This window comes from Strongylocentrotus purpuratus, unplaced genomic scaffold, assembly GCF_000002235.5.
Source record: "Strongylocentrotus purpuratus isolate Spur 01 unplaced genomic scaffold, Spur_5.0 spur5_contig_844, whole genome shotgun sequence".
Classification (NCBI taxonomy): Eukaryota; Metazoa; Echinodermata; class Echinoidea; order Camarodonta; family Strongylocentrotidae; genus Strongylocentrotus; species Strongylocentrotus purpuratus.
The window spans coordinates 1,510,382-1,537,821 of NW_022145551.1; the positions used below are offsets into that span (position 1 = coordinate 1,510,382).

The 27,440-nt window shown below is 37.1% G+C and overlaps 1 protein-coding gene across 2 annotated transcripts; it reads left to right on the plus strand.

Annotated features, from left to right (window-relative positions):
* Positions 1–1,471: 1,471 nt before the first annotated feature.
* On the plus strand, positions 1,472–27,440 carry LOC100893569. Of its 2 annotated transcripts, none has more exons than XM_030990874.1 (10): positions 1,472–1,608; positions 15,820–16,690; positions 17,556–17,795; positions 18,447–19,142; positions 19,788–20,024; positions 21,350–21,483; positions 22,294–22,531; positions 23,632–23,764; positions 24,548–24,603; positions 25,816–27,440. In XM_030990874.1, exons 2-10 carry the CDS (start codon positions 15,898–15,900, stop codon positions 25,821–25,823), a joined length of 2,535 nt encoding a protein of 844 aa, XP_030846734.1. In that variant the 5' UTR covers positions 1,472–1,608; positions 15,820–15,897; the 3' UTR covers positions 25,824–27,440. The 2 variants fall into 2 exon arrangements, with proteins under 2 accessions (XP_030846734.1, XP_030846741.1); XM_030990881.1 differs by having other exon boundaries at positions 23,641–23,764.

A 27,440-nucleotide genomic window follows, 5' to 3' on the forward strand; every position in this document is an offset into this window, starting at 1 on the left:
AGAGAGAGAGAGAGAGAGACAGAGAGATAGATATAGAGAGAGATAGATAGAGAGAGAGACATATAGATAGATAGAGAGAGAGAGAGACGGAAAGACAGAGAGAAAGATAGAGAGAGCGATAGATAGAGAGAGAGAGACAGACAGATAGATACAGAGAGAGAGAGAGAGAGAGAGAGACGGCAGAGATAGAGTACACAAGAAACAAGAGAACAATGATCATAGAATAATTATAGGGGCGATGGACCCCTGTGGAGATCAGCTTTTGTCGTTAGGGTGTTCAACCCCATGTGAGGAGAAGAACAATTATGACTAAAATAAATGTTGAGTAGCGAAAAAGAAAAATTGACATGAAAACTGAATGAGAATGGAGAAAGAAAGAAAGGTGGAAAAAGCGACAGAAAAGGGAAAGGTGAAGATGGAATGAGAGAGATATAGATAAACAGTGAGAGAGAAAAGAGAGAGAGAGAGAGTGAGTGAGAGAGAGAGAGAGAGAGATGAAGGATAGAAAGCTAAACTGATACCACCAAGTTGTTGAGATATCAATGAGTAGTAGCCACTAGAGAATACAAATCATAATCAATTTTGTTAAGAGCTTCAATTGGAAAATGGGAACGTCGGTAATTACCTAATTGTAGACTCAATACTGGCTTACTCTGTAGTGCCCTTGCCTAATAGTGTATTAATTATAATAATACAATGCGTATCAAAATAAAAATCTACACAACTTTAATAGCTCTTAATTAAACGTTCATAACCAACATGACTTTAAAATCTATTTCATGATGAAGAATAACTTATTCTCTGCTCAATGATATCATATTCATAATATTTTTGATAAGCCTGCTGCTCATTCATCCGTGGCAGCACAATTATGAGTATGGCATCATTAGACAGGATTTTAGTAACCCAAAACCATGATACATGATTTTCCTTTTGTTTTGCTATAAACACTGCATTGTATATGGATTTAAACGGTATATATGTTTACAGAATATTGATATGTTACATTACATTGTTAATTGACTTATATGATGAACATGTTCCCAAACAGAATATTGATTGTTACATTACATTGTAAAGTGATTATAATTATGTTTATAGACAGAATATTGGTGTACATCAATGAAGTTTAATAAATACAATACAATACAATACATGATTCAAGGTCACAAAGGTTATACTCTCTTTGATTAGAAGCTACCGTAGTTGTATACACTTTTTTTGAAACGCACTGTACACATATTTCATATGGAAAAAAAACGTGTACATCTTAGTCATCTGCTGTATAGATGGATGATATGAAATATACATGACCGCTTTTGTCAGGCACTGTCGAACAATAGAAGAGTCACGTGATGGAGTGACGTGTGCAATATGCATATTTTTTTTAATACCAGACCAACGGAATGATATGGTTTGAATCGAGGGTTGCTTGTGTACTTACCATTTCGAGGTGTGTTGGAGCATTTGTATGTACAGACGATACGCGAAAAGGAAGGAGTGTTAAAGCATTCAAGGTTAGGTGATACTGTATCACGGATTCGAGTACATATTTTTTATATCCTACCTACGAGACGGTTTTGCCTTTACTTGGCGTTCTTCGAAAAGGTAAGAATTATATATATAGTAGATTTCTGCCAGGTAGATTTCCATTTACACAACGATTCTGGCCAGTGTTAAGCTCACTGAGAATTGGCGGATCTGACTGCCATTAGATTGGTGAGAGAAAGTCGCGATTGCATTAATAGGAATTTATGCAAAAATAATCATCCTAGTTGAGATTTTTAGCAATGCTAATCCAACTAATCACAATATTCGTGCATTGTAAGCCTACTGGCCGAAGTAATGGCCAAGTTAGCTTCAAATTGGAGATTGTCGCACGACAGTCTTTAGTGTATACGACTTGAAGTGAGAGTACCACAAAGACGGTTAAAGTATTTCGATATTTCGATTTGGTGCAGCATGTAGCAACTTAGAGTGTGTGGTTGTTATTTTACCTGACTGCTAAGAGAGCATAAAGGCTTGTTAGTACGCAACCAGAGGACCGACTGCTTTAGGTCCTCTCGGAGGGACCTGGTAATGAGGATTAATGCCTTATCAAAGGTTTCGAACCCGGGTCGCCGGAATACGAGACCACTACTCTACCAACTGAGCTATCGTGCCTCCTCAAGCATAATCTCGAGATCATTAATATTTCATATGCCTGAAAGTTGAGTCAAAATTTGATCGCAGTCAGATCATAAAATGTCTGATAGGCTTTTTCATTAGAACATGTAAAATGATCTGTGTGCCGATATGCGTGTGTGTCTTTTCTTCATTATGTACATTTGGCTTGTTGGCATGGAGTGTACGGTTTATTGATTTTTTTAAAATACAAACTCAGACTCGCACATACACGAACATGCAGCGTATTAAATATTATACAGTCATCGGTGGAATTGACATAATATTGCGTACAATATTCGACTCATTTTGATAATTTTTCAGGGCATTCAATGCATAGAATCGACTTCTAGAGCAAAGTAACATATTCATTTTACTAATTGAATACGTGGAGATGACTTTGGATCCAAGGGTAAAATGGCGCGTGGCTGGAATGCTCCTCAGGGAGTGAAGAATGTACATATATTATGTGCGGGAAAGTATTGTAATAATAATAATAACGATTATATTACTATTTTTATCAGCATCATTAGCATAATCATAATCTTAATTTCTATTTACCTATTTTACACGGAACAGGTGCCAATTGCTTTTATTGTATATGTTGCAGTTTTTTTGTGAATACAAGATATATCAGCTTTGACTTTGAATTGTTATCAATAAACCTAATCAATCGAACTCAATTCAATAGTCAGCAATGACAGTAGTATAGTAGTAGGCCTAGTAGCTGTGGTTTCATTCTCATTCTTATTATGATGATTTTCTTTTGCAACACATCATGGGCCCAGGATTTATTATTATACTACATCCCAGATATCTTTATTATCAAGAGAAAAGAAGAAACATAATAGAAGATTATTTTCAAAACAAAGTAAAATATAAAGAAGAATAAAGTAGACACTATAATCATGACAATAATTTTTACGAAGTGACGGTAGTGAGGAAAATCGCCACGCAAAGTGAATGCAATTTTATTTCACTACCGTCACACTTTGTGAAAACAGCGACGAATTTACAATATGTCAAAAATGAATGTCTTTAAATCCTAATAAAGCAATTTTCTAAATATATTTCTAAATTTTCTAACTCATGCTATACAAAATAGGTAAATAAGGTACGTGTATGCAATGATCCACTCAAATTAACAGTCGACCCAAAACTTTTTGCAAATTAAACCATTTCACTGCAGTCTTCTTCGGGGTAATCCTCGGGGTTGATCATCTAGCAAATAAGTATTGGTATGTACTGCAAGGTTTTAGCTCATGCTGCAATGATAATTATAAACATTTGGGTCATTCAGGAGCCCCATGACTTTTACAAGCCGATCGCCTGTCTAGTTATCAAGATATTTATGATTGGAAATCGAAACCAAATTGTGCGTTTTCCTAACGGTTTTATAACACTACAGTCTATTGGGGGAAACGTATATGGTAAAAACGGTCACTCAAAGATTTTTACTTTTTTGAGGCACTTCTTGATCATTTTGAAGCGCAATTTGTGTAGGGCTTCAATATTACACCATATCACAGACATGGCCGTGCATCTCAGATTTAACATTGTTAAACGATGCCTTTAAAAGTGGGTATTCCTAGATCTCCCGAACGTGCATAAAGAGCGCATGCGCCTGAGAAAATGGATAATAGAAACATTATGTATGTTTGTCCGCTTCCCACAGACTGAGTAACTTTGTATTGTATGACATGGATAGCACGGGGAATCATACAATTTATTCGGGTAACACATACAATGTATTCAAAAGTTATTAAATCAAATCATCGTCAGGATCTTGTTGATAAATACAACAAGAACAGAAATGTACAGACCACTATACTAAACAAAATAAAAAAGGAATTACTCGTGCAATTTCCTATATAATTTAATAATATTAATCAACGATTTATATCCGTGTTTCCATATGAATATGTCATTGTACATTTGCTACTGTGTATTATGTATTTGTGTATAATATTTCTATTGTATATTGTTCATGTGCTTCACGTAATGCCAACAACTGAATTTCCAAATGGCCCAATAAAATTAATCTGAATCTGAATCTGAATCTGAATCTGAATAATGGAAATGACACCACATAAACATCGGTCATTAACAATGAATTAAAATCTGGCCAAGATACGACGAATTTCGTAGGGATCTATGAAATAAATGAGCTATTATATTTTATTCTTCATGAATATTTTGTCTAAATTATCCTACTTCAGTTACTATTCCGTTAGTTTTTTCCATATTAATTTTGTTTAAATTAATTCGATGTTAGGCTGGGCAACACCTTTAAAAGTGGTTATTCCCAGATCTCCCGCACATGAATAATGAGCGCATGCGCCTGAGAACATGGATATAAAAGACGTTTTTGGTTAGTTTTTTGCCCGCTTTCTCAGACTGAGTAAATTCGTTTGACATGCATAGCTTGAGGAATCATAACATCTATTTGTGTAAAACATACAATGTATTCAAGAGTTATTAAATCAAATCATCGTGAGGATATTGTTGATAAGTACAGTATTGTACTGACCACTATACTAAATAAAATCCCAAAAAGAAATTACTCTTCCAATTTGCTATATAATAATGAACGGGACACAACTTAACATCGGCTATTAACAATAAATTACAAGTTTGCCAAGATATGACAAATTTCGTAAGGATCTATAAAATAAATGAGTTAGTATATATTATTCTTTATGGATCTAATGTCTAAATTCACCTAATTCAGTTACTATTCCGTTTATCTTTTACATTCTTAAAATTAATTCGATGTTATGCTAGGCTACACCTTTAAAATAAATGAGTTAGTATATTTTATTCTTCATGAATCTTCTCTCTAAATTTTCATTCTTCAGTAACCGGTTTTTTTAAAATAATTGTATTAATTCGATGCAGGCGCGGATCCAGGATTTCTTAGGGGGGGGGGGGGGCCCAAATTTGAAATTATGCGAGCCAAATATTGGTACGTAATGGTGACCAGCAGTGACGTAATGCAGGGGGATGTAGGGAGGGGTGAGTTTCCCCCCTCCCTCCTCTGCAAAGCGCGGAAGCTATATATGACGTTTCATTAAAGTATTAGAGAAAGAAGACAAGTCGTTGTACCGTTCTCGACTCTTAATCCTTCTCTTAATTCACCCCCCCCCTCCGCGCAGCGCGGAAGCTTTGACGTTTCATTAAACTATTATTGAAAGAAGACGATTCGTTATAGCGTTCTCGAAAATTATCCTCGTTTGAATTCAATTTTCCCCTCCCGCGTGAAGCGCGGAAACTTTTACGTTTCATTAAATCATTGACGAAAGAAAACGATTCGTTGTACCGTTCTCGACTCTTAATCTTTGTCTTAATTCAGCCCCCCTCCCCCCCCCCCCCGTCTCGCGCGAAGCGCGGAAGCTTTTACGTTTCATTAAATCATTGGAGAAAGAAAGCGATTCGTTGAATCGTTCTCGACTCTTAATCCTTGTCTTAATTCAACACCCCCCTCCGCGAAGCGCGGAAGCTTTGACGTTTCATTAAATTATTAAAGATAGAAGACGATTCGTTGTACCGTTCTCTATACTCTTAATCCTTGTCTTAATTCAGTCCCCCCCCCCTCCGCGAAGCGCGGACGCTTTGACGATTCATTAAATTATTAGAGATAGAAGACGAATCGTTGTACCGTTCAAGGTGTGAGAAAACTCTGATTCAGGAAAGAATGCAAGGGTGAAAGTAAAAGCGAAAAAAGTGGACACTCTCACATGGCTTCCATGGATGCCGTCTTTGTTCTCTTTTTGCCTTCTTCTTACTCCTTGACCGTTCGCGCATATTTTTTTTTTTTTAAACTGTTTAGCCATATATAGTTCATGTGCAAGCACGTATACCCAGGGAAGAGAAGGTAATAGAAAAGGGAAAACAAAAAAATACATAAGGAGAGTGTAGAGGATATGGAGAAAGAAAGACAAAGAAATACATAAGAAATACATAACGGAAGGGCTTTTAGGCACCAAATTACGCATCTAGGGACCCGCCTTAGGCCCCTTGGTTGGGTCCAAAGGGCAGAGCCCCCGAAAGCTCAAGGACTTTAGGCATTTAATTACGGCCAGATGAGCAAACAGGGCCCGCCTTAGGGCCCTTGGTGGGTTCCAGGGGGTAGAGCCCCCGGGAGCTCATGGAAAAATACTGCCATTTTTAGCAATACTTGTAAATCACTGGTATCAAATTAAAAATAACCCATGTTTAAATTGTATTGGGGGGGGGGGGTGGGGGTTACTGCCCCCCCCCCCCATCAGTACGCCAGTGAAAGAGGCGGAGGTGACGGAAGGGACTACCCCCATAAAGCTGTATGATAAGTCTTATATGTAAACCCCTCACAGGTTTTTGAAGTTTTGTTGTGTTACAAAATTACATTCTTTAGCAAAACTACAGCATAAAAACAAGCAATATACTTTTTTCACGCTTCACTTTTACTTTGCCGATATCTAGTGTGCAGTCGAAGGGTTGTAAATATTTACTAGGTAAATTTTAGTTTGACTGAGCAGGAAGGGACTTCTTAAAAGAGCAAGCTGAATATTCATTTTTGGAACACTGATCTATTTCTATAACTTTTAATCTTGTTAACATACAGTGTAATTTGTACATACGTGATACCAACAGAATACATATTTTCTTCAATATTTACTTGTATATTTTTAGGATATTATGCGAAGGAGCGTAGCGACCGAGCGAGAAGATTTTAGCATTTCTATTAGTCTAAACGCTGTACTCTTGGGCCCACCAGAGCCTTAAAGCGTGTTGCAGTCTTTAGTCAGTATTTGCTATACATTTTGTTGGTGTGCACTTTTTCAAATTATCCATAGGGGACGATCCCCCTCAGAAAATTGAAGAAAGACGTGTACCCCGTCCTTCCACCTATTTTGTGTTTTGCTCAAAAAACTATCCACAAAAAAGGACTATGTATGCCCCTTTTGTGAAGCGACCTATCAATATTAATGTTCACATATCAGTTCCTTTTTGGATTGCCCTCCTCCCGCCCCCCCCCCCCAGAAAAAATATTATCACATTGTTACATGTGTGCACAATATATATTGATGTGTCAACCTTACGAAAGTGGTGTTTTCGTAATGATTATTGACCTCCTTTAAATTTATATTTATATGGAAGACTTAAGAAGACAACTGTTTACAGTCCAACTAAGGGTGTAGAGCATATCGTGTAGACTAAAATGTGCAATGTTGTTCAATTTCTGAATTCTTTGTTTAAAAAACTTGCTTGCTGTCAATAGTGTATACATTTTTTATACGTTTCAAATGTCTAGTCTGGTTAAAAATAGCACGTAATGATTTATTATTTGACACGTACTTCACATTGATTTATCTTATCGATAAGCGAAACGATTTGCTTTAGTATCATATAACAAATATAACAGTAATGACAAGTATGGTTTTCCTGAAAATTGCATCATACAATGTATATTCATCGTTATGGAAAATGTTGTATAATATACAACAATGGGCATTAACATTTTCCAGACCATTGATTTAATTACGTTTAATATTGAAGCTGTTGCCCTTTGTATATACATGAACTTGAAATAATAAGTAGCCTTGAAAGTGTCGCAATAAATCATGTGTGAGTGAGCTTGAAGTTTAATGGTGTAGGTTTGTTTGAAACTGTATAGCCTTTACTCTGTTTTTAATGAGATATATCTCCAATCAAATCAAATCAAACTGAGTGATGTTATCGTACAACTAAACAATATCAATCTTCTGTTCTCCTAAATAGGCCTGGGAAACTTGAAAATTGCATTACAATGTGAATTCATTGTCAGTGAAAATGTAATACAATACACAACAATGGGCAAATAATTGTTTCCAGACCAATGATTTAAGTAAGAAGAACTTACATTTTATATTAAAACTGTTGCCGCTGTATATATACATCAGGCGCGGATCCAGGATTTCTTGGGGGGGGGGGGGGGGGGGGCAAAATTTGAAATTATGCGAGCCAAATATTGGTTCGTAATGGTGACCAGCAGTGACGTAATTGGGGGTGGGTGGGTGGGTGCAGGGAGGGGCATTTCCCCCTCCCTCCTCCGCGAAACGCGGAAGCTTTGACATTTCAATAAATTATTAGAGAAAGAAGACGATTTGCTGTACCGTTCCCAAAAAATAATCCTCGTCTGAATTGAGTTTTCTTCCTCCCGCGCTAAGCGGAAGCTTACGTTTCATTAAATCATTAGAGAAAGAAGACGATTTGTTGTGTGGTTATCCCCTTTTTTTTTCTTTTCTTCTTCCTCTTTTTTCCTTTCTTGTATCTCCTCTTTTCCTTTTTTTCTTTCCCTTTCCTTGCTTCTCTTTTATTGTTTGATTGGGGGGGGGGGGGGGCAACAGCCTGGGAGGCAAGTCCTTTTGCCTCCCCCCCCCCGATCTACTTCTTCTCTCTTTTCTTTTCTTCTTCCTCTTCTTTTTTCCCTTTCTCTCCTCTTTCCCTTTCACTTCTTTCCTTCTCTCTCTCTCTTTTTTTTTTTTTTTTTTTTTTTTTTTGGGGGGGGGGGGGGGGGCCAAGGCCCGCTCGGCCCCCCCCCCCTGGATCCGCGCCTGATTCGATGTTAGGCTGAGCTACACCTTTAAAAGTGGTTATTCCCAGACTTCTGCACATGGATAAAGAGCGCATGCGCCTAAAAACATGGCTATTAAAGAAACTTTTGTTTGTTTTTGCCCCCTTCCCCAGTTGAGTAACTTCCTTTGACAGGCATAGCTCGAGGAATCATAACATCTATTTGTGTAAAACATACAATGTATTCAAAAGTTATTAAATCAAATCATCGTGAGGATCTTATTGATAAGTACAACAAGTACAGAAGTGTACTGACCACTATGCTAAATAAAATCAAAAAAAGTAATTACTAATGCAATTGGTTTATGATAATACAAAGGACACAACTAAAACATGGGGCATTAACAATGAATTCGAAACTGGCCTGGCCAAGATATGCCAAATTTCGTGGGTATCTATAAACTGAATGAGCTAGTATATTTTATTCTTCATGAATCTTGTGTCTTAATTCACCTAAATACGGTTACTATTCCGTTATGTTTACTCCCCCTTTAAAAGTCAGTATTCCCAGATCTCCCGCACATGGATAAAGAGCACATGCGCCTGAGGACATTCTTGCACAGCAAGCAATGATCTGTTTCATTCTCGAAGTTTTCTTGTGTAAAGCATTCTTCAATCTCCTGTCAAGTAATGTATTCTTCAGCTATTTTTTAACAAGGGGTACCTACCTCAAAAGAAATCCGGCATAAAATTCAATAGACTCGAGGTAAGACGTACTCAATGGGAATTTTGTTGCATGCCTTCACCTTTTCATTTGTAAATTCTTAATTTAGACTATTTAATTGGACATTTCGTCCACCGGCTGGCAAAAGGGCGTTAGAGCGCGAGCAAATTATTCGCATTTAAAAATGTGTCTTCTATTTAAACTGCTTTCCGTCCTGAAAATTGGATTAAAACTTAAAAGACTTATAAAGTTGTTATAGTAGAACACGGCCACAATTTTTTTTCTCGGAAATAAGTCAGTTTTATAAAAGTTTGTGGTGACTTAGTGCTAACGCCCTTCTGCTTGATGTTTCATTTTTTACCTGAAATTCGAGCTAACGCCCTTCTGCCACCCAGGCGAATTTTTTTCTTCCCTGCTCTCATAATTTCATAAGTAAAATCTCAATTAAGGCTACTCAATGTGAAATTGTCTTGCATAATTTTACCCTTTCATAATTTGATTTTCAATTAAGCCGAACGTCCTCGATGTTAAATTGTCTTGCGTGCATTATGAAAGGGTAAATTGACCCTTTTATAATTTTATTCTCGATTTAGCCGAACGTACTCGACGTTATATTAGGCAGCAGCGCCTTTAATAAAAGAACGTCACATTGCCTTAAAAGGATGTCACACGTGGCAGTCCACGTTATCGTCGTGCAAGTCTAAAAGTCCTTATTATCTTTAATGCATAATAATCCTTTCACTTTAAATCTCCAAGAGGTTTTTAAAGATACTATGTCCCTTTTGCAGCCAACATGAAATTGTGTAGAACTTTGCAGGAATTATGAATGTGTCATGTATGTCCTATCTGTGAAATGTAAACGTTAACGGTGTGCTAATATTCAAATTATGCAAGAAAACCCATTTACTTGCTAGACATCACTGTCAGACACTTTTGAGTGACTGATTGGTTTTTTCTTCTTTGGTAAAATGAGCTGTAAAGGGTACATGAGCATGAATGTGTCTACATCAATAACCCACTTCTTGTAATGGCCAAAATTAAACTGATTGAATCATTGCGCAGCATAAAACATACGACCATTCGGTACAATGGTCTGAAATCAGACTATTACTTACTGGCTCTATAGTTCTTAAGTCGATTCGACAACTAATAGTCTTTATTTTCCCACTTAACGAAATTTTCAAGCCCCACCCCCCTTTTTTTAGGGAAGTTCTAAATTAGTACTTACTTTCAAATGCCGGTGGAATTTAACACTTTCATTTTTTTGGCCTGCAAATGGGACATAGTACCTTCAATGGGTAAATATCTTGTTATATGCTTTCACTTTTCATTTTTTTAAAATTTGAATTCTCAATAAGTTTAACCCTTTATTATCGTAAGGACAGTAACTGAGAAACATATTTTTCGTTGTATCGTTTATACTTTTCTCAATTCCCCTTTTCTCTTTAGTCAATATTTCTTACCACATTGTTCTGATTCATTGCATGTTTAATCAAAAGGAAGAAAATAAACGTGACACTGGTATTATCCACCTGTATTCAATTTCCCCATGTGTTTTGAATCGGTACTAAAAGCAGTGAATTAACTGATGGTCTTTAATATTGTTATGTCTCAAAATATCAGTAATATCATGCTTTCCATTACTGTAGCTTGTTTACCTGAGGAGGCGCGATAGCTCAGTCGGTAGAGCAGTGGTCTCGTAATCCGGTGACCCGGGTTCGAAGCCAAGGCGATGCGCTAGTGCCCTTTGGTAAGGCATTAATCCTTATTACCAGGTCCCTCGGAGAGGACCTAAAGCCGTTGGCCGTCTGGTTGCTTTCTTACAAGCATTTATGCTGACTTAGCAGTCAGGTATAATAACAACCACCACCAATACTTTCACATATTGGTATGAGCGCATCTTATTACATTGCGTGTATTTCCTTCTTGATATTATGCACCATTATATTTATTGGGCATCTCGCCAGGAACATGCTCAGATGCTCCACTATTGTCATCCCCCTAAAAAATTATTTTGCAATTTGCCTTATAATAATGAAAGGACAAAAAATAAAACATGGTCCATTAATCAGGAGCTGGCCAAGGTAGGACAAATTTTGTAGGGATCTATAAAATAAATGAGTTAGTATATTTTATTCTTCATGAATCTTCTCTCTAAATTCTCATTCTTCAATAACCGTTTTTTTAAAATAACTGTATTAATTCGATGTTGGGCTGAGCTACACCTTTAAAAGTGGTTATTCCCAGACTTCTGCACATGGATAAAGAGCGCATGCGCCTAAAAACATGGCTATTAAAGAATATTTTGTTTGTTTTTTGCCCCCTTCCCCAGTTGAGAAACTTTCTTTGACAGGCATAGCTCGAGGAATCATAACATCTATTTGTGTAAAACATACAATGTATTCAAAAGTTATTAAATCAAATCATCGTGAGGATCTTATTGATAAGTACAACAAGTACAGAAGTGTACTGACCACTTTGCTAAATAAAATCAAAAAAAAAAAAATTACTAATGCAATTGGTTTATGATAATACAAAGGACACAACTAAAACATGGGGCATTAACAATGAATTCGAAACTGGCCAAGATATGCCAAATTTCGTGGGTATCTATAAACTGAATGAGCTAGTATATTTTATTCTTCATGAATCTTGTGTCTTAATTCACCTAAATACGGTTACTATTCCGTTATTTTTTTCTACATTTTGTTGAAATTAATTCGATGTTTAGGCTGGGCTACACCTTTAAAAGTCGGTATTCCCAGATCCCCCGCACATGGATAAATAGCGCATGCGCCTGAAAACATTCTTTTACAGCAAGCAATAATCTGTTTCATTCTCGGAGCTTTCTTGTGTGAAGCATTCTTCAATCTCCTTTCAATTAATGATAGTCTTCAGCTATTTTCTAACAAGGGGTACCTACTTCAAAAGAAATCCGGCATAAAAGTCAATAGACTCGAGGTAAGACGTACTCAATGGGAATGCTGTTGCATGCATTTACCTTTTAATTTGTAAATTCTTAATTTAGCCTATTTAATGGAAATTTTCTTCTCTCCAATCCAATCCAATCCAATCCAAAAGATATTTGATATAGCGCCTTTTCCTTGCAGTTACAAAGTGCTGCTCACACGCTCTCACACACGCTAAACCTGCTCTCATAATTTCATATGTAATTTCTCAATTAAGGCTATTCAATGTGAAATTGTCCTGCATCATTTACCCTTTCATATTATGATTTTCAATTAAGCCGAACGTCCTCGATGTTTAATTGTCTTGCATGCATTAATTCACCCTTTCATTTTAAATCCACAAGAGATTCTCAATGTGTAATTGTCTTGTTTGGCAGTATGCTTTCATCTTTCTTTCTTTTTTATTTGAATTCTCAATAAGATAAACCGTTTATTATCGTATGGACAGTAACTGAGAAACATATTTCGCGTTTTATCGTTGATACTTTTCTCAATTCCCCTTTTCTTTAGTCAATATTTCTTACTACATTGTTCTGTTTCATTGCATGTTTAATCAAAAGAAAAAAAAAATTGTGACACAGGTATTACCCACCTGTATTCAATTTCCCCATGTGTTTTGAATCGGTACTAAAAGCAGTGAATTAACTGATGGTCTTTAATATTGTTATGTCTCAAAATATCAGTAATATCATGCTTTCCATATTGTAGACATTGTAGACATTTTTGTTCTTGTTTTTTTGCTATAAAATAATATAAAGGACACAAATAAAACATGGGCCATTATAAATGAATTGGAAGATGGCCAAGAAATAACAAATTGTATAGGGATCTATAAAAATAAATGAACTGGCTTGTATTGTTTTTTGTTGTTATTAGAACAATATTAGTGGAAAGTATAACAATCTACATACTATGTGCATTAGCTATTTTCATTTAGAAATTTCATATTTAGTGCTCCCAAATAAATGTGCATATAATGTGGCAACTCTAAAGGGTCTTTGTGTATAAAGTGATGTCTTAATGTCAGTGAATGAAATTATATTTTCAGATCCACATAATAAACATAATTCGCAAAATAGGCAAATGAACATTGGTCATATGTTAATAAGTACCCGATTGTTATAACTCAAATGCCCCACACTATATTGTTAATGTTACTAAACAAGGTGCATACATTTTGAGGTCCAAAGTTTCAGCCCGGTTTGCCTGATATGCAGAAAAATCCATATTGATTTTTTGATTTGATAATATCAATTTTTAACATTTTGTATGAGCTTCTATTAATAAATGTAAATATTCATTTTTATTTTCTAATTTGCCAGCTAAGAACCCGGTTTGGTCAATTCAAATGGATTGATAATAATGGCATTGTCACTGAACATGTAATCCATCTCTTTCTTATTTTGTATTGCCTATTTTTATTTTCACTATTATCTTCTTTTCTCTTCTCTTCTCTTCATTTCTCTTTCTTCCCTTCCCTTCCCTTCCCTTCCATTCTCTTCTCTTCTTTTCTCTTTTTTCACTTCCTTCCTTTCCATTCCAATCTCTTTCTTCTTTTCTCTTCCTTCCCTTCCTTTTTCTTCTCTTTTTTTCTCTAATCTACTCTTCTATTCTCCCCTCTCTTTCCCCATCCCCCTTCTCTTAAACGACATGTATGCATGTGTAGATAGGGGGCGTATATGCCTATGTGTGTACACTTTCTGCTGCTTTATATTATATCCACATCTTGTCAACCATGTTTTGTCATTTGAAGTGCTCTGTTCCAAAAAAACATTTTTTTTTGTTTGCATTAATGTACACATTCCCAGTAGTAGCCTCATACACTGACACTTCCAAAAGTCTGAAAGTCTCAAAAATGGCATTGAAACACCAGTTCGGTTCCAAAAGGCACTATATCCAATCAAGTCATTAATTGTAACTTGCATACAGTATGCAATATGTTCGGTTCTAAAAAGTACTACATCCACAACAATTAAAACCACATAAATTAATGAAAAATATTTGTGCAGACTTAGATTTTGTTAAAGAGTGGTTTTATACTTGAATCATACAATACAATAGTCTAATCAGCTAAAGTATCATTCCCAACTGACATTGCTAACTATGACAATTAAAAAAAATCGTTCGGGGTAGCTTTCGTTTGTTTGATGTATCCCAACCGTTTTTCTACTAATGTGTTATAACTGTAACTTTCTGGCAATCATTCGATAAACTATGCATTTGTATTGAATATATTCTTTATTTCTTAATGATGAAATAAATATAAACATGAAATTGATTCAAATGAGAATCATAATTGTTCTAAGTTCACAAGAGTTGCCGTAAATAAAATTTACGTAGAAAGCACTTAGGTAGTATGAATCTGCTTAAATATCACAAAAACAGAAGGGAAAAAATTATTCCCACGATTCCGACAGATGTGTCTCTATTGCAAACAAGGCTGTGTACACAACTTTTTATTGAAAAAAAGGGAGGAAAATTCCACAAATTTGTTCAAAAACATAAATATGCCTGCACTCATTGTGCAGACAGAGTCGAAGGCCGCGAGACCGATAACAATAGGTGGTGACGTCAGAAACGTATGGATATTTCCTTTTTGTTGGTCTTTCAAATTTGTGTAAACTTTAATTTTCATATTTGAGTGAGGTTTGCGGTTACACCACATATTCTTTCGACAGGGTTATTTATCTCTGAAAAATGCCCACTCATGCTCTGTATCGACGTTTCGAATGGTTGTACCAATCGTCTTCGGGATGAGTGTGTATAATGGGTCTATATACACTTGGGTTGGACCACTGCACAAGTCAGGGGGGTTATGCTCTTAATATTGTTGCGTATTTCTTGAATTGCCATTCTTCATGGGGGGTCTTTCACAAATTCTAAAATCAACTTTTAGTTGGACTTGACTATGGCAAGCCGTTCATACCAATGTTTGCTCTCACCATTAACTGGAATCGGTCTCTTAACGGACGTACAAATCAATGTCACAAATCTACATAATTTACTTTTTTGGATAATTCATTATAATTGAAGGAATATGTAATACCTAAATATCATAATGGTGAGAGCAAACAGTGGCATGAACGGCCTGTCATAGTTAAGTCCAACTTAAAGTCAATCTTAGTCTTTGTGAAACACCCCCCCCCCCCCTGTTTTGTATCTATATTACTGACCATGATCTGGCATTGGTTGAATTTTAAGCCCGATGCTGGGTGTATGCTTTAAACAAAATCGGATTTAAAAAAGGAAGTCCCTCTGACGTCTAAAGTTTAAATTTGTTAAACGTGATTTAGATAGACCTAGGCCCATTTTTATCCGAATTAGGATAGACTATGGGCCTATGGATTTTGTAAAGGTTAGTAGTTAGTAGTAAGTCGGAACATAACCTGATTTCTCACAATTCATTTCTATATATTTATGTACTTACAGGACTTGAGACGTTGAACTTTCTCGATTTCGACTGGTGCGATCGACCTTTTATTAGGCCAGCTGTTGAACGAACCAACAATGAGGTCGTTTGCTTTTCTCGCAATCTCAATACTGGTTGCCATGGCATCAGGCCAGGCTCCCTCGGACTATCAGGAGCCATTCCAGAACCCGGGAGAGATAATTTCTGGTTTGACCATCAAATTCATGATCAACGCTGCTGGTGGTATCTGGCAGCAGGATCGTATCATTGATTCGTTGGCCTATGTATGCAGAGGTGTCCTACCGGTAATCGGTTCGGCGGTACCGGAAGTGGACCAGTCAAGTCTGTATTGGGGTTTCGTCTGTGATAAAGTCATCGAAGCTTCTGAAGATCTGGATGCCTTTGACGCAACGGGATTCTGTAATGACATAATTACTGAGGTCAATAGCCTTATATCTCAAGACAGTGGCGGAAGATATCGCAGACAATGGGAACCAACTACGGAATACCCTGACTACATGGAAGATCCCCTGGGTATCCTTGGAATCCTGACCAACATCACCAGAGACCTCTATGGAATCGACATCAACATGATCATCAATGACCTATCTACAATCAACACCATCTGCACCAACGTCAAGGAGAATTTCCTGAGGCCATCTCTTCAAGATCTCATCTCTCAGTTCGGGGCTGAACTGATGAGTGCCTATCTACCCCAGGCAGCTCCGATATGTCAAGACTGGCAAGGCTTCCTTGCAGGTGCAGGCATCGATTCCACGTCGCCTTACTACAACATTATCCAAGATGGCGCTGGTATCGGATCTCACGCGGTCGGATATGACGACAGAGAGGATCTTTGTCAACATCTTGAGCAAGCACTATCGGTGCAAGGTAAGATAATGATTTTTACTTAATGTATTGCTAAAATATAGACATCTTCTTTTCTTTTTATTTCTTCGTGCCTACCGATTTATATTCAGTTATCCGTCTTGGTTACTGAGAAATGTCACTTCAAGGCCAGAAGGATATGTGTTAAGGCCCACCTGGCTCCATACAAACGATATGTCAGTTGATCGCGACCGTGTAATCGTTGGGTGATGAACGACTAAAGAACATATAGAAACCTTGTTTGTTTGGCCCATTTGATATTTAACTAGTCTGATAATTAAATAGGATGCTTGCCGCTTATTCTCCGCTTCGACTTAGCCATTCACAAGTCGCTTTTTCCTGAATTTGTAGTGTAATGTCGATTTAAACCCGCAGTTGTCTTTGACAGTAGTGAATGCATGATAATGATGGTTTAGCTATATGAAAGCCAAATGTACAAAACAAGCAAACGCTTGGTCCCTGTTTATCATTCAGATACACTGTGTACCGCTACAGCATGACGTCACAATGTTTTACTGATCGGCCGATGTCGTCCTGTCAAGGACGATACATAGATCCCTGTTTTGTAGACAGGGTCGTCCTCGATTTCTAATAGTTTTCACGAAGTACAGTATATAAGCTTACTCTCTCAGTGATCCAATCTCAACGTGATCCTAAAGACTTCCGAAAAGACAAGATACTTTCCAATAACCATGTACACCATCATGTAAGATGGGCGAACATTATAATGATATCAATAGGACGTTATCCGAACTTGATTATTTGAGGCAAACTTATGTGTTATTAAAATGTCCTTACTTTGATTTCTGGAAAGTCTTTGTGATATTATGATGCTCATAATTTGTTTTGCTTCTTGTTTGTTTTGCAGGAGATAACAACGCCGCAAGGAGAACGTTCTCCATGGACATCATCTCCGAAATCTTCGCTTCCATGGAGGAGGCTGACAGATGTACTCCATTGGCTAATGACGTCATTCGCCAGGTCATCCAGCCCCTCATACGTATGGACTTACCCGCCTATGTGCTTTCGAACGAAGAGATTCTTGCTTATACCGGCATTGATGGTGGAGTGGCAGCTGTTTGTACAGCAATGGAGAACGCTGTCACGTGTAAGTTCATAAACTGTGATAATATTAAACGTATACACTGTACTATTATAAAACAAAAAGAAGAAGCAGAGAGAAAAAAGAAAACATATTTTATATGTTCGTTTCATGAAAACGACGCTCAGAGATTAGATTTCGATTCGATCGTCGGCTGCCGTAAATGCCATGAACATTACATACCTGTAACGCCCTTCTTGTCGGCAGGTAGCCGACGGGATTTTTATTTATATTTTAATTAACAGAGCTCACGTTGTAATGTACTGTACTTTCTTTGGTATTCTTTGCTCAATTTTTAGCAGATAACATGTTTACAAAAATTAAAACACAAGGGTTAGCCTGTAGTATATTAGAAAAGCGTTTAGAGTCATCGTGGATAGTTTAATTGCCATACAAATGAAGATGTATTAATTACTGAGTCAGCGACTGGTGCGGTGTGGGGGAGGGGGGGGGGCATCGTTAAGTGAAGTTGTTCAAAAGGTTTGTGAAAAATATACAGAACAGACGCTGGGCTAATGATGATACAAAATAACTTGACACTTCATGAGCAATGTGGATTAGAATTTATTGAAACTTACTTGACTCTGGTTGCTCATTTATATCGATTGATCCGTTTGGCGATAAGTAAAATGGCTTTTATTTCATTTCTAATCTCAGATGAAATAGACCTCCCAGACCCTGTTCCGGTTCAGATCATCTATGGGACCACACTGACCGTTGAGTTCTTCTTGAATGCTGTTGGTGGCATCTGGCAACAAGACCGACTCATCGACTCCCTGGCCTTTGTATGTACAGACGTCTTACCTGAGCTCGAATCGATGGTACCCGACTTTAAGTCTCTCGTTAAAGATTCCTGGGATTATAAGCCAGTCTGCGGGAGGATCCGCGATGCAGCTAGTAACTTGGAGGCATTTGACGCGACGGAATTCTGTAAAGACGTAACCAAGATAGTCGACGACTTGATCTACGGCCCGGGAACTGGTGAAAGGGTTCGCAGGCAGGCAGACCCATACATGGATATCCTAGACATCATTGCGAATATCACCAAAGAACTCTACAACATTGACATCAATGACCTGTCGACCATCTGTCCAAACATCGCCCAGTTCCTGGACAGGTCCATTCCTGATATCATATCGGAATTCGGTGCTAAGCTGATGGTTGTCTATCTACCCAATATAGATGGTATGCTCTGTCAAAACTGGGACCAGACAATTAGGTCGTTGGGGATAGATTCTACTTCGGCGTTGGGCGACGTTGTCCAGAATGCTGCTCGTATTGCATCCCAGGCTGCAGGATATGAAAGCAGACAGGCTCTCTGCCAAGAAATCACCAGAGTACTAGCCATAACAGGTGACGTCTTTAGGGGACAAATAATATTCTGAAGGAAAAACGAAGTTAAAACCGAACTTACATTAATGAGCTAATGCGGTAAATTATTTCAACAACAAAAAACACCACTGGATAAAATCCTTATATAGTGTTTCTGCAGAGTTCTATCTCCCTATTAACCTTGTAAGCCTAATTGTATCTCTACGCATTTCTTATATTGAGCTCAAACTACAATGTGATGTCTCTGATGGTTTGCAGAAACCGATCAGGTTTAAGTCAAGAAATTCATTGGGACTATGCCTTCTATTTACATGAATAAATTGGGGTTAAATAGAACAATTTCTTCCCGAATACTAACAAAGCTTTGAAGGCGTTAATTTAGAGTTTTCTGATATTCCAACTAAAGAACAAGCTTTAACAAAAAATAAACTGGTGTCATTAATTCGGCCATCATTTAGTTTACAAAAGTTAAATAATTTATTTAATTATAGAGTCGTAGTGAGGAATCGATAGCAGAAGACGTCGGTACGGATGTTTCTTTCAACAATTCGTATGTGTTTTTATTTGTAATACCACATCATTTAATCATACTTCTTATTATAGTTATACATGTTCTTAAACGCATATTCTTATCTCGAATTGTTTTATATTCGTATATCTATACAGGAGATGATAACGAAGAGCGTCAGACTTTTGCCAAGAATATCATCGAGAGCAGTTTTGAGATTTATACAAACAACGACAGGTGTTCAATGTACTTCAATGACGCCATCGATGACATCATCGAACCAATCTTTGAGATTCAAAACCTTCAGATTAAAATCAGCGATTATACCATTTATCGTTACACCGGGTACATGGGCGTAGAAGAGGTCTGCGAGGCACTGGAGACAGATTTCACGAGTGAGTCTAAATTATTGGGGAGGTTTCGAGGTATATTAGTTTATTCACCTGTCTTTTAGTAGACCGGTTTACTTAAAGCTACGGTCACAAATGTTCGTACGGCCGCCTTGCGAAGAGAGGGTTTCATACGAGTTTAAAAAAAAATCTTGGACAAGACCATCGACCAGTCTGTGAACTTACGAACGGTCTACGATCTACGAACGCTGGTTACGTACGACCTTCTTAAGAAGATCTTACGAAATGGTCTGAAATCGTTCGTACGGTGTTCATAGCAGCTCGTAATGGTATTTGTGACCGAGGGTCAATGTACATGTATTTCGTTTTATAAATGAAATTTCCCCTAAGCACAGGTTACCAGTCATTTCGTGTCCCTATGGATGGAATTCACTGTGCATATATTAAGTGTTGCCATGTCGGACAAACATTCCCTTTTTTTTAGTTGTCAAGAGAGTCTTTTGTTTAAAAGGTATGCGTAAAATAATTTAAAATGTATATTCAAGGGTTGAGGGTTCGAATCCCAGCCAGCTGACATAAATCTACATTTGCCAATCCCACCAAGGTGTAGCAAGCATGGGCGTAAATCCTTACGTAATACCTATTGTTCAGGGGGGGGGGGGGGATTAATAAATAGATCATCCCCCCTGAACAATAGGTATTACGTAAGGATTTACGCCCATGGTATAGCAAGCATTTGCTTAAGTGAAATTATGATTCTATTATTATTATTATCATTATTATTATTATTAATATTCGTCCTGTTATTATTATTATTATTCATCCTTTTCTTCTTAATATTATCATAACATTTCCTCGAGCCTTTTTTTCGTTAATCAGTGGGAGAGCACTGTTGAACATTGATGAAGGATTGATTTTCATATGAGAAGTTCCGGGTTCGATCCTTTCTCGGTGCTTACATATATATTTAGACACGTTAGACAATATGTTTTACCCACTTTTTTGCAACTCTCTACCCTTGTCTATTAAGATATACATGTCATTTGGCAAGACATTAATCTACTTTTGCCAGCCTCTACCCAGGTGATGCAAATGGGTACCTGGTAGGAATTTATTCCCTGAATGTTCTAGCGCCTCACGTCAGCTTGGCTAAAGCAACGGTAATAATAACACTTCCGAAGCACCCTGAGCAGCCCATGGGATCATACGAGCGCGATATTGTTTTAGTAGATATACTATTGTTTCGACCCCGACGAAGAACAGTATTATCAGTTATTGATGAGGCTTTCCTAGGTTGATTAGACTATCATTATCAAATTTGGTTAAAATTTGATGCACTTTTTCCTCAAAATTTTGTTTCCGATTCCCAGAGCTTTCTACTAGCACTGTAACGATGACTCTGACAGGCGAGAGACTAAACGGAGAGCTTCTTGTGTTCACTGATGATCTGAAGAACCAGGCGTCTCCTCGCTTCAAGAAGCTTGAAACGCTGTACTGTGGAGTGGTAAGTTTGAAACAATGATTAAACATTGATAGTGAAACAACAACAACAACGATGACGACAACAATGATAATACCTCAAGTTATGATTTTAACTCTACTTCTACTACTACTACTATTACAACTACTAATACTGCTACTAATACCACCACTACTACTACTACTACTACTACTACTACTACTACTATTGTACAACAACTGCTACTACTATTTTACAACTACTACTACTGCTACTACTATTATTGATAATAACAACGATAACAATAATGATAATAATGATAGTAATACAAATAATAAAAATCAACATCATTGTCATCATCATCATTATCATCATCCATTGTTGTAAAACACATATACTGTCCTTATGGATAAACATGATTGAGAAGCTCGCTCAACGTACGCAGCAGGGTTGGCCGGGACGGTACATTCCCCGCAGAGGACAAGCGAAAGCACAGGCGCACAGTTTTCTCAACTACAAATAATTTGACGGTCACCGACAATACTACTACTACTACTACTGCTTCTACTAAACAGACAGGCGTAAATAGTCAATTTTGACTGAACGCCCAAAATACAAACAACAACATCAACACATGAACCTGCTGTTTTGAATATCATTTATCAGCAGGGAATCCAACATATAATGATCAAAACGTTTTGGTCACCTACAAAAGGCCAAATTGTATTAAGTCAAACCATATATGTTCATGAAAATGTATATATGATCAAGAAAGAAAAAAAAGATGCAGAAATCAATAAATCAAATCAAATCAAATCAAAATTCAAATAAATGTTTGTTTTTCCTTCCTAATAGATAGGGAATCATCTTAGGCGGGAGTTAGGATCGGACCTTCGAGGTATGGACTGTGTAGCCACGTCTTTCAGCCCTGGCAGCATTATCGCTGAGTTGGAGATTGAGATTCATGCCTACACTCAGGATGATGCTGATTCTCTCGCTGAGGATGCGGTAGACCTGTCTACCAGCGGCACTCTCATCCTCTCCTCCGATGGAGAAACCTTGACAGTGTCCTCACTTCAAGGATCAGGATCAGGTAATAGACTGTCCAGGGAGCGGTTTGATTAAAGCCCCACTGCATTACTTATAGCTACTTCCGCCCTCTATATAGCAAATAATGCCTAATCGGTGCCTGTTGGTCCCCCATGATCCACTTTTTCTTATGTTAATTGAGAGCTGATTTGATGAGATAACCACCTGTCCGTGACCTGGCAGGGAGGTCTAATCCCCCTGGCCAAACTGGTGCAGACGGGCTTATTAAGAGGCATCGCTGCGGGGTAGGAGCTCCAAATCCCTCCATTCATTACAAACAAATGTTTTTTTTTTTTTTAATATTTTGCTGAATTTTTCCTTTTTAGACAGATAGTTTAGGGAATTTTCTAACCCAGTTTAAAAATCGCTGAATTGGTGACTCCATGTCTTTATTTTGTTTTGCTTTGCTTTGTTATGTTTTGTTTTTGTTTGTTTGTTTATTTGCTGTTTATTTGTTTGTTTAATGTTGCATGCCGGGAAACAATTTTATCTCTTTGAAGGCAAATTGGAATATCTTTGAAACCTTTATTTGGGGAGAGGGGAGGGGAGGGGGGGGGGGGGGGCTTACGTATGTACAAGTTTAAGCTGACTTCACCCCCTTCCACTACGACCCCCTCCCCCCCCCCCCCCTCCGCCATTCTAATTGGTCTAGTGACATCATTCTAAGTGTGATCTTAAGAATCACAGGAGTCACTTCCTAATATGAAGGAAATCGCCAGAGAATAAATGATCGAATTACTCTCTTTTGGAGAGGATCTACAGTCAATTCTTAAAGTCGAATTCCACTCCCAAATAGAAAGATTCCTACTAAGGCATTCCAAATTAGACGAGGCTCTAAGACCTATACGAGTTGATTCATAATATGATTTTTAAAAGACCCGATTCAAAGATATCAATCATGACTCCAAACATGTACATAACTTTGCATATAGAGACTATACTTATAACTCTTTTGAAATACATTTCAGTTCAGTTAATTTTATTCAAAACCACACAAACATGATATCATCTGTTACATAAAAAAGAAACTGGTAATAGTACATCAATCAACAACTTGATTACATCATAAACTGAACATCTTCTGACGTGTTCCCTTCTTTTCAGCCGGCCAAGGGGGTGGTGGCTTGGCTACGGGAGCCATCATAGGCATTGTCATTGCGGTCGTCGTGGTCTTGGTGGTCGTCCTCATCATCATCGCCGTCGTCGTGCACTCCAAGGGAAAAGGCACAAGGGATACGTGAGTATTAAATACCAATACATTGCAAGGTAAAGGATTCGATTCCCTGTGCTTGTTAGATGTAATACACCCTTTCACGGTAACAAGAGTGCGCATGCGCCGACACTGGCGCCATTTTAAATTACGAGAAAATAAGTTGTTTCGTAATTCAAAGGTGGCGCCCATGTCAATTAAAGCGTGAGGCGCAGTCAGTGACGCAACAATACATAATTATGTGCATCTGAAAACAGTGATGGTGCAATATTTACTCGTAAATTAAAATGGCGGCCTTAACCGTAAAAGGGTGTATTATAGGTGCAGGGTTCTAAACCCCGGAACAAAAAGCTTAGCACTTGATCGGATGATTGATTCGGTGCGATTGATGGCACATAGGAATCAATGCAATTAATCGCAAAAAATAATCGTACGATCAATTGCTATGTTAGTATTACAGGACCTAGATCCATATAATGTTCTCGCTACGCATAATACCGATCGATCACGGGGTACAGGATGCCTGGCCCCTGTACTTGTCAGGTTTAATACCAAACAATAACAATGTATAGGTTCCGATTCCCTGTACTTGTTAATACGTTAATCTTTCAACTCATAAAAATATTTGCACTATTGAACTCGTAAACAAATACATTTTGTGTATACTACTGCACGCTTTTTTCTCTGTAAATGAATCACACATGACTGCATTTAACATATCATTTGGTTAGGATGTAGGAGTGAGTTGTATAACTAGAGTGTGTGTGAGGTTATTATATTCAACATTTCTTTTTTGTATTATCTGTGCAGTGAGCGCGGAGTAGGAATGCAGAACCCAGGATTCTCTAAAGATGAGCACCAATATAGTAAGTAATACTATCCCGGATACTGTTAAGCCATTGACTACTGAATTCTCTAATCCCCATTGGCTTAATACAGGGACCACCATGTTCCAGTAGGTTAGGGGTCAATTCTGCAGATTTAGACAACCTCCCCTATCGAGAACTTGAATAATGAATAATCATCATACGAATTTTTATAATTGTGCTTAAATTGTGTATTCGGACAGTAATTTCATTTAAAACAGAAATTTGAAGAAGTTTACAAGCAATATTTCATAAATCTTTTAAGACTAATGCCGGACAAATATTCATGGTGGTGACTTGTGAGTGCTATTTTATATTAATATGTACCGTAAATCTAAAGGCAAAAGAGAAATCTCCATGTCCAGACACCTAATACATATAATAATTCTGCTCTCTTTAAACGCATACGGATGTAATTATTCAATATTCAAGAACAACACTATATTGCAATAATTACAAGTGTTTTCGTTCTTAATAATCATTAAAAGTCATTATTATCATTCTTCATCATCTTCTTCTTCTCCTCCTTCTTCTTCCCCTTCTTCTTCTATTTCCATTTCTACGTGATTTTTTTTTTCTTCTTCTTCTTCTTCTTTTTCTTCATCTTCTTTCTCTTCTTCGTCTTCATCTTCTCTTCTTCTCATTCTTCTTCTCCTTCTTCTTCTCTTCTTATTCTTCTTCTTCCTCGTCTTCTTTTTTTCCTTCTTCTTCTTCCTCCTCTTCTTCTTCTTCTCTTCTTCTCCTTATTCCATTTAATTTCTTCTTCTTCCTCTTTTTTCCTCCCTTCTTCTTCTTCTTCTTCATCATCATCTTCTTCTTCTACTTCTTCTTCAGCCTTCCTTTTCTTCTATTTTCTCTTATTCCTCTTCTTTTCCCTTTCTTCTTCTTCTTCTTCTTCTTCTTCTTCTTCTTCTTCTTCTTCTTCTTTCTTCGTCTTCTTCCTCTTATTGTTCCTCCTCTTCTCCTTCTTCTTCATCTTCTTCATCTTCTTCCTATTCTTCTTCTTTTCATCTTCTCAGTACTTCTCCTTCTTCTTCTTTCTCTCCTTCTTAGTAGTATTAGTAGTAGTACCATGTAGTAGGTAAAGAAATACATAATAGAGATAGTAGAAGTAGCAGTAGTTGTATTAGTTGTAGAAGTAGTAGTTTTGCAAGAAGTAGCTGCATCATCACCATTATAATCATCACTTAATTTGTTTTTTTCTGTATCCAGAGAAATAACTGTCTCGGATTGATCTTGGCTGCAGCACAACAATCCAGACAGAAATTCATGGATGGATCGTAATAAGCAGAATTGCACCCTCAAGGGCTTTCATCATTGAATGTTAATTTAAAGCTCTTCATTTATTTGGCTGAACATAATGGTACGTTCTGCATAACGTAAAATATATTACTCAGATTACACCTTTATTCAGTTTGCGTACGTAAAATATATTACTCAGATTACACCTTTATTCAGTTTGCGTTTGAACTCAGATAATGCTTTTATTTTATTTGAGAGGCCTTTGATATGAACTGGAATTATAATTCGCTGAAATGAAATGTACATCATTAACAAAATTATTGATTTGCATTTTTTTTAAAGTTAATAAAAAAACATATAAACCCAGTTTCCATGTTTATTAATGGTGTCGTGGTTTAGCGGATACATCACCGCTGACTGGACTGTGGATCGCATGGTCCGTGGTTTATTCCCGCCTCGGCACTAATGCTTTTTGCCACTCTCCATCCTGGTGAAGTAATGCTTTGGCGCCTGATCATGGCGGTTAGCTAGTGCAGGGGGTATTAATGTGATGCTTTATATTAAGCACAGTGGAGTATATTCATATAGAAGCTACACTCTCTAAATAGAAGTAATTCTTATCATTACATTTTTTTAAAGGAAAAACTGGAATATCGTTATGGAAGTGGCTTAAAGTGCTCAACTGGAACTTATAGAAACAAATTCTTCCCTTGTTCCATTAATTTTAAGCTGTGTGAAAATATTATTTTCTTGGTTATGATAATGCGAGCTTCCAAGTACTTTCTGGATAATTTGTTGCTGTGTTTGTTGTTGTAATAGAACATTGATATTGATTAATAGATCCATTTGATTTCTTCTTTGATTTATCGTTGGTACATGGATATAAATGTCTGTACATTTGTATTATGTTTATGTTGACTGTAAAAATGCTATGTGATCTATATCAAATATAAAAATATAAAAAAGGAGAGGACATTGATGTTCAGCGTAGATGTACATCAGTGAGGTTTTTTCTTATTATACGTAGAATATGCAATACACAGATATTAGTATGGAGTATAATTCCAACTATACAATTTTCTACTTTTTTCCAATGAAAATGGTAGTATAGATATCGCTTAGAGATGAATAAATACCCTTCTTGTCTACGTAGCTGTTGGTCCATTACGTGGTCTAATCAGTGGCAACCATTTTGCAAATATCTTTGTTTTGGGATCAATAGAAGGTACCTCTGGAATGTAATTGGAGTAACGTCTTCACCTTCATTCCCTTTCTTTACCATAATTCTTTGCCAAATCTAGAAAATGATTTTGGGGACTAACTTGATGTTCTTTTGAATAACTCCTTCATTGATAGTGCACGTTGTATCTTACCATTCCAAATTAATAATACGATGCCTCTGAGAATTCATTAGAGTAATGTTGCTACACCTTTTCTATGGCCAATTTTATCAGAGGACATTAGGCCAAATTTTGAAAATTGACAGTTTTTGTAAAAACTCTGATGACTGTTTAGTTTTTCGTATTATTGGGTATTCTGATGTACATGATTTTAAGGTTTTCAAAAATATAACATGATTAAACAAGTGGCTTGAA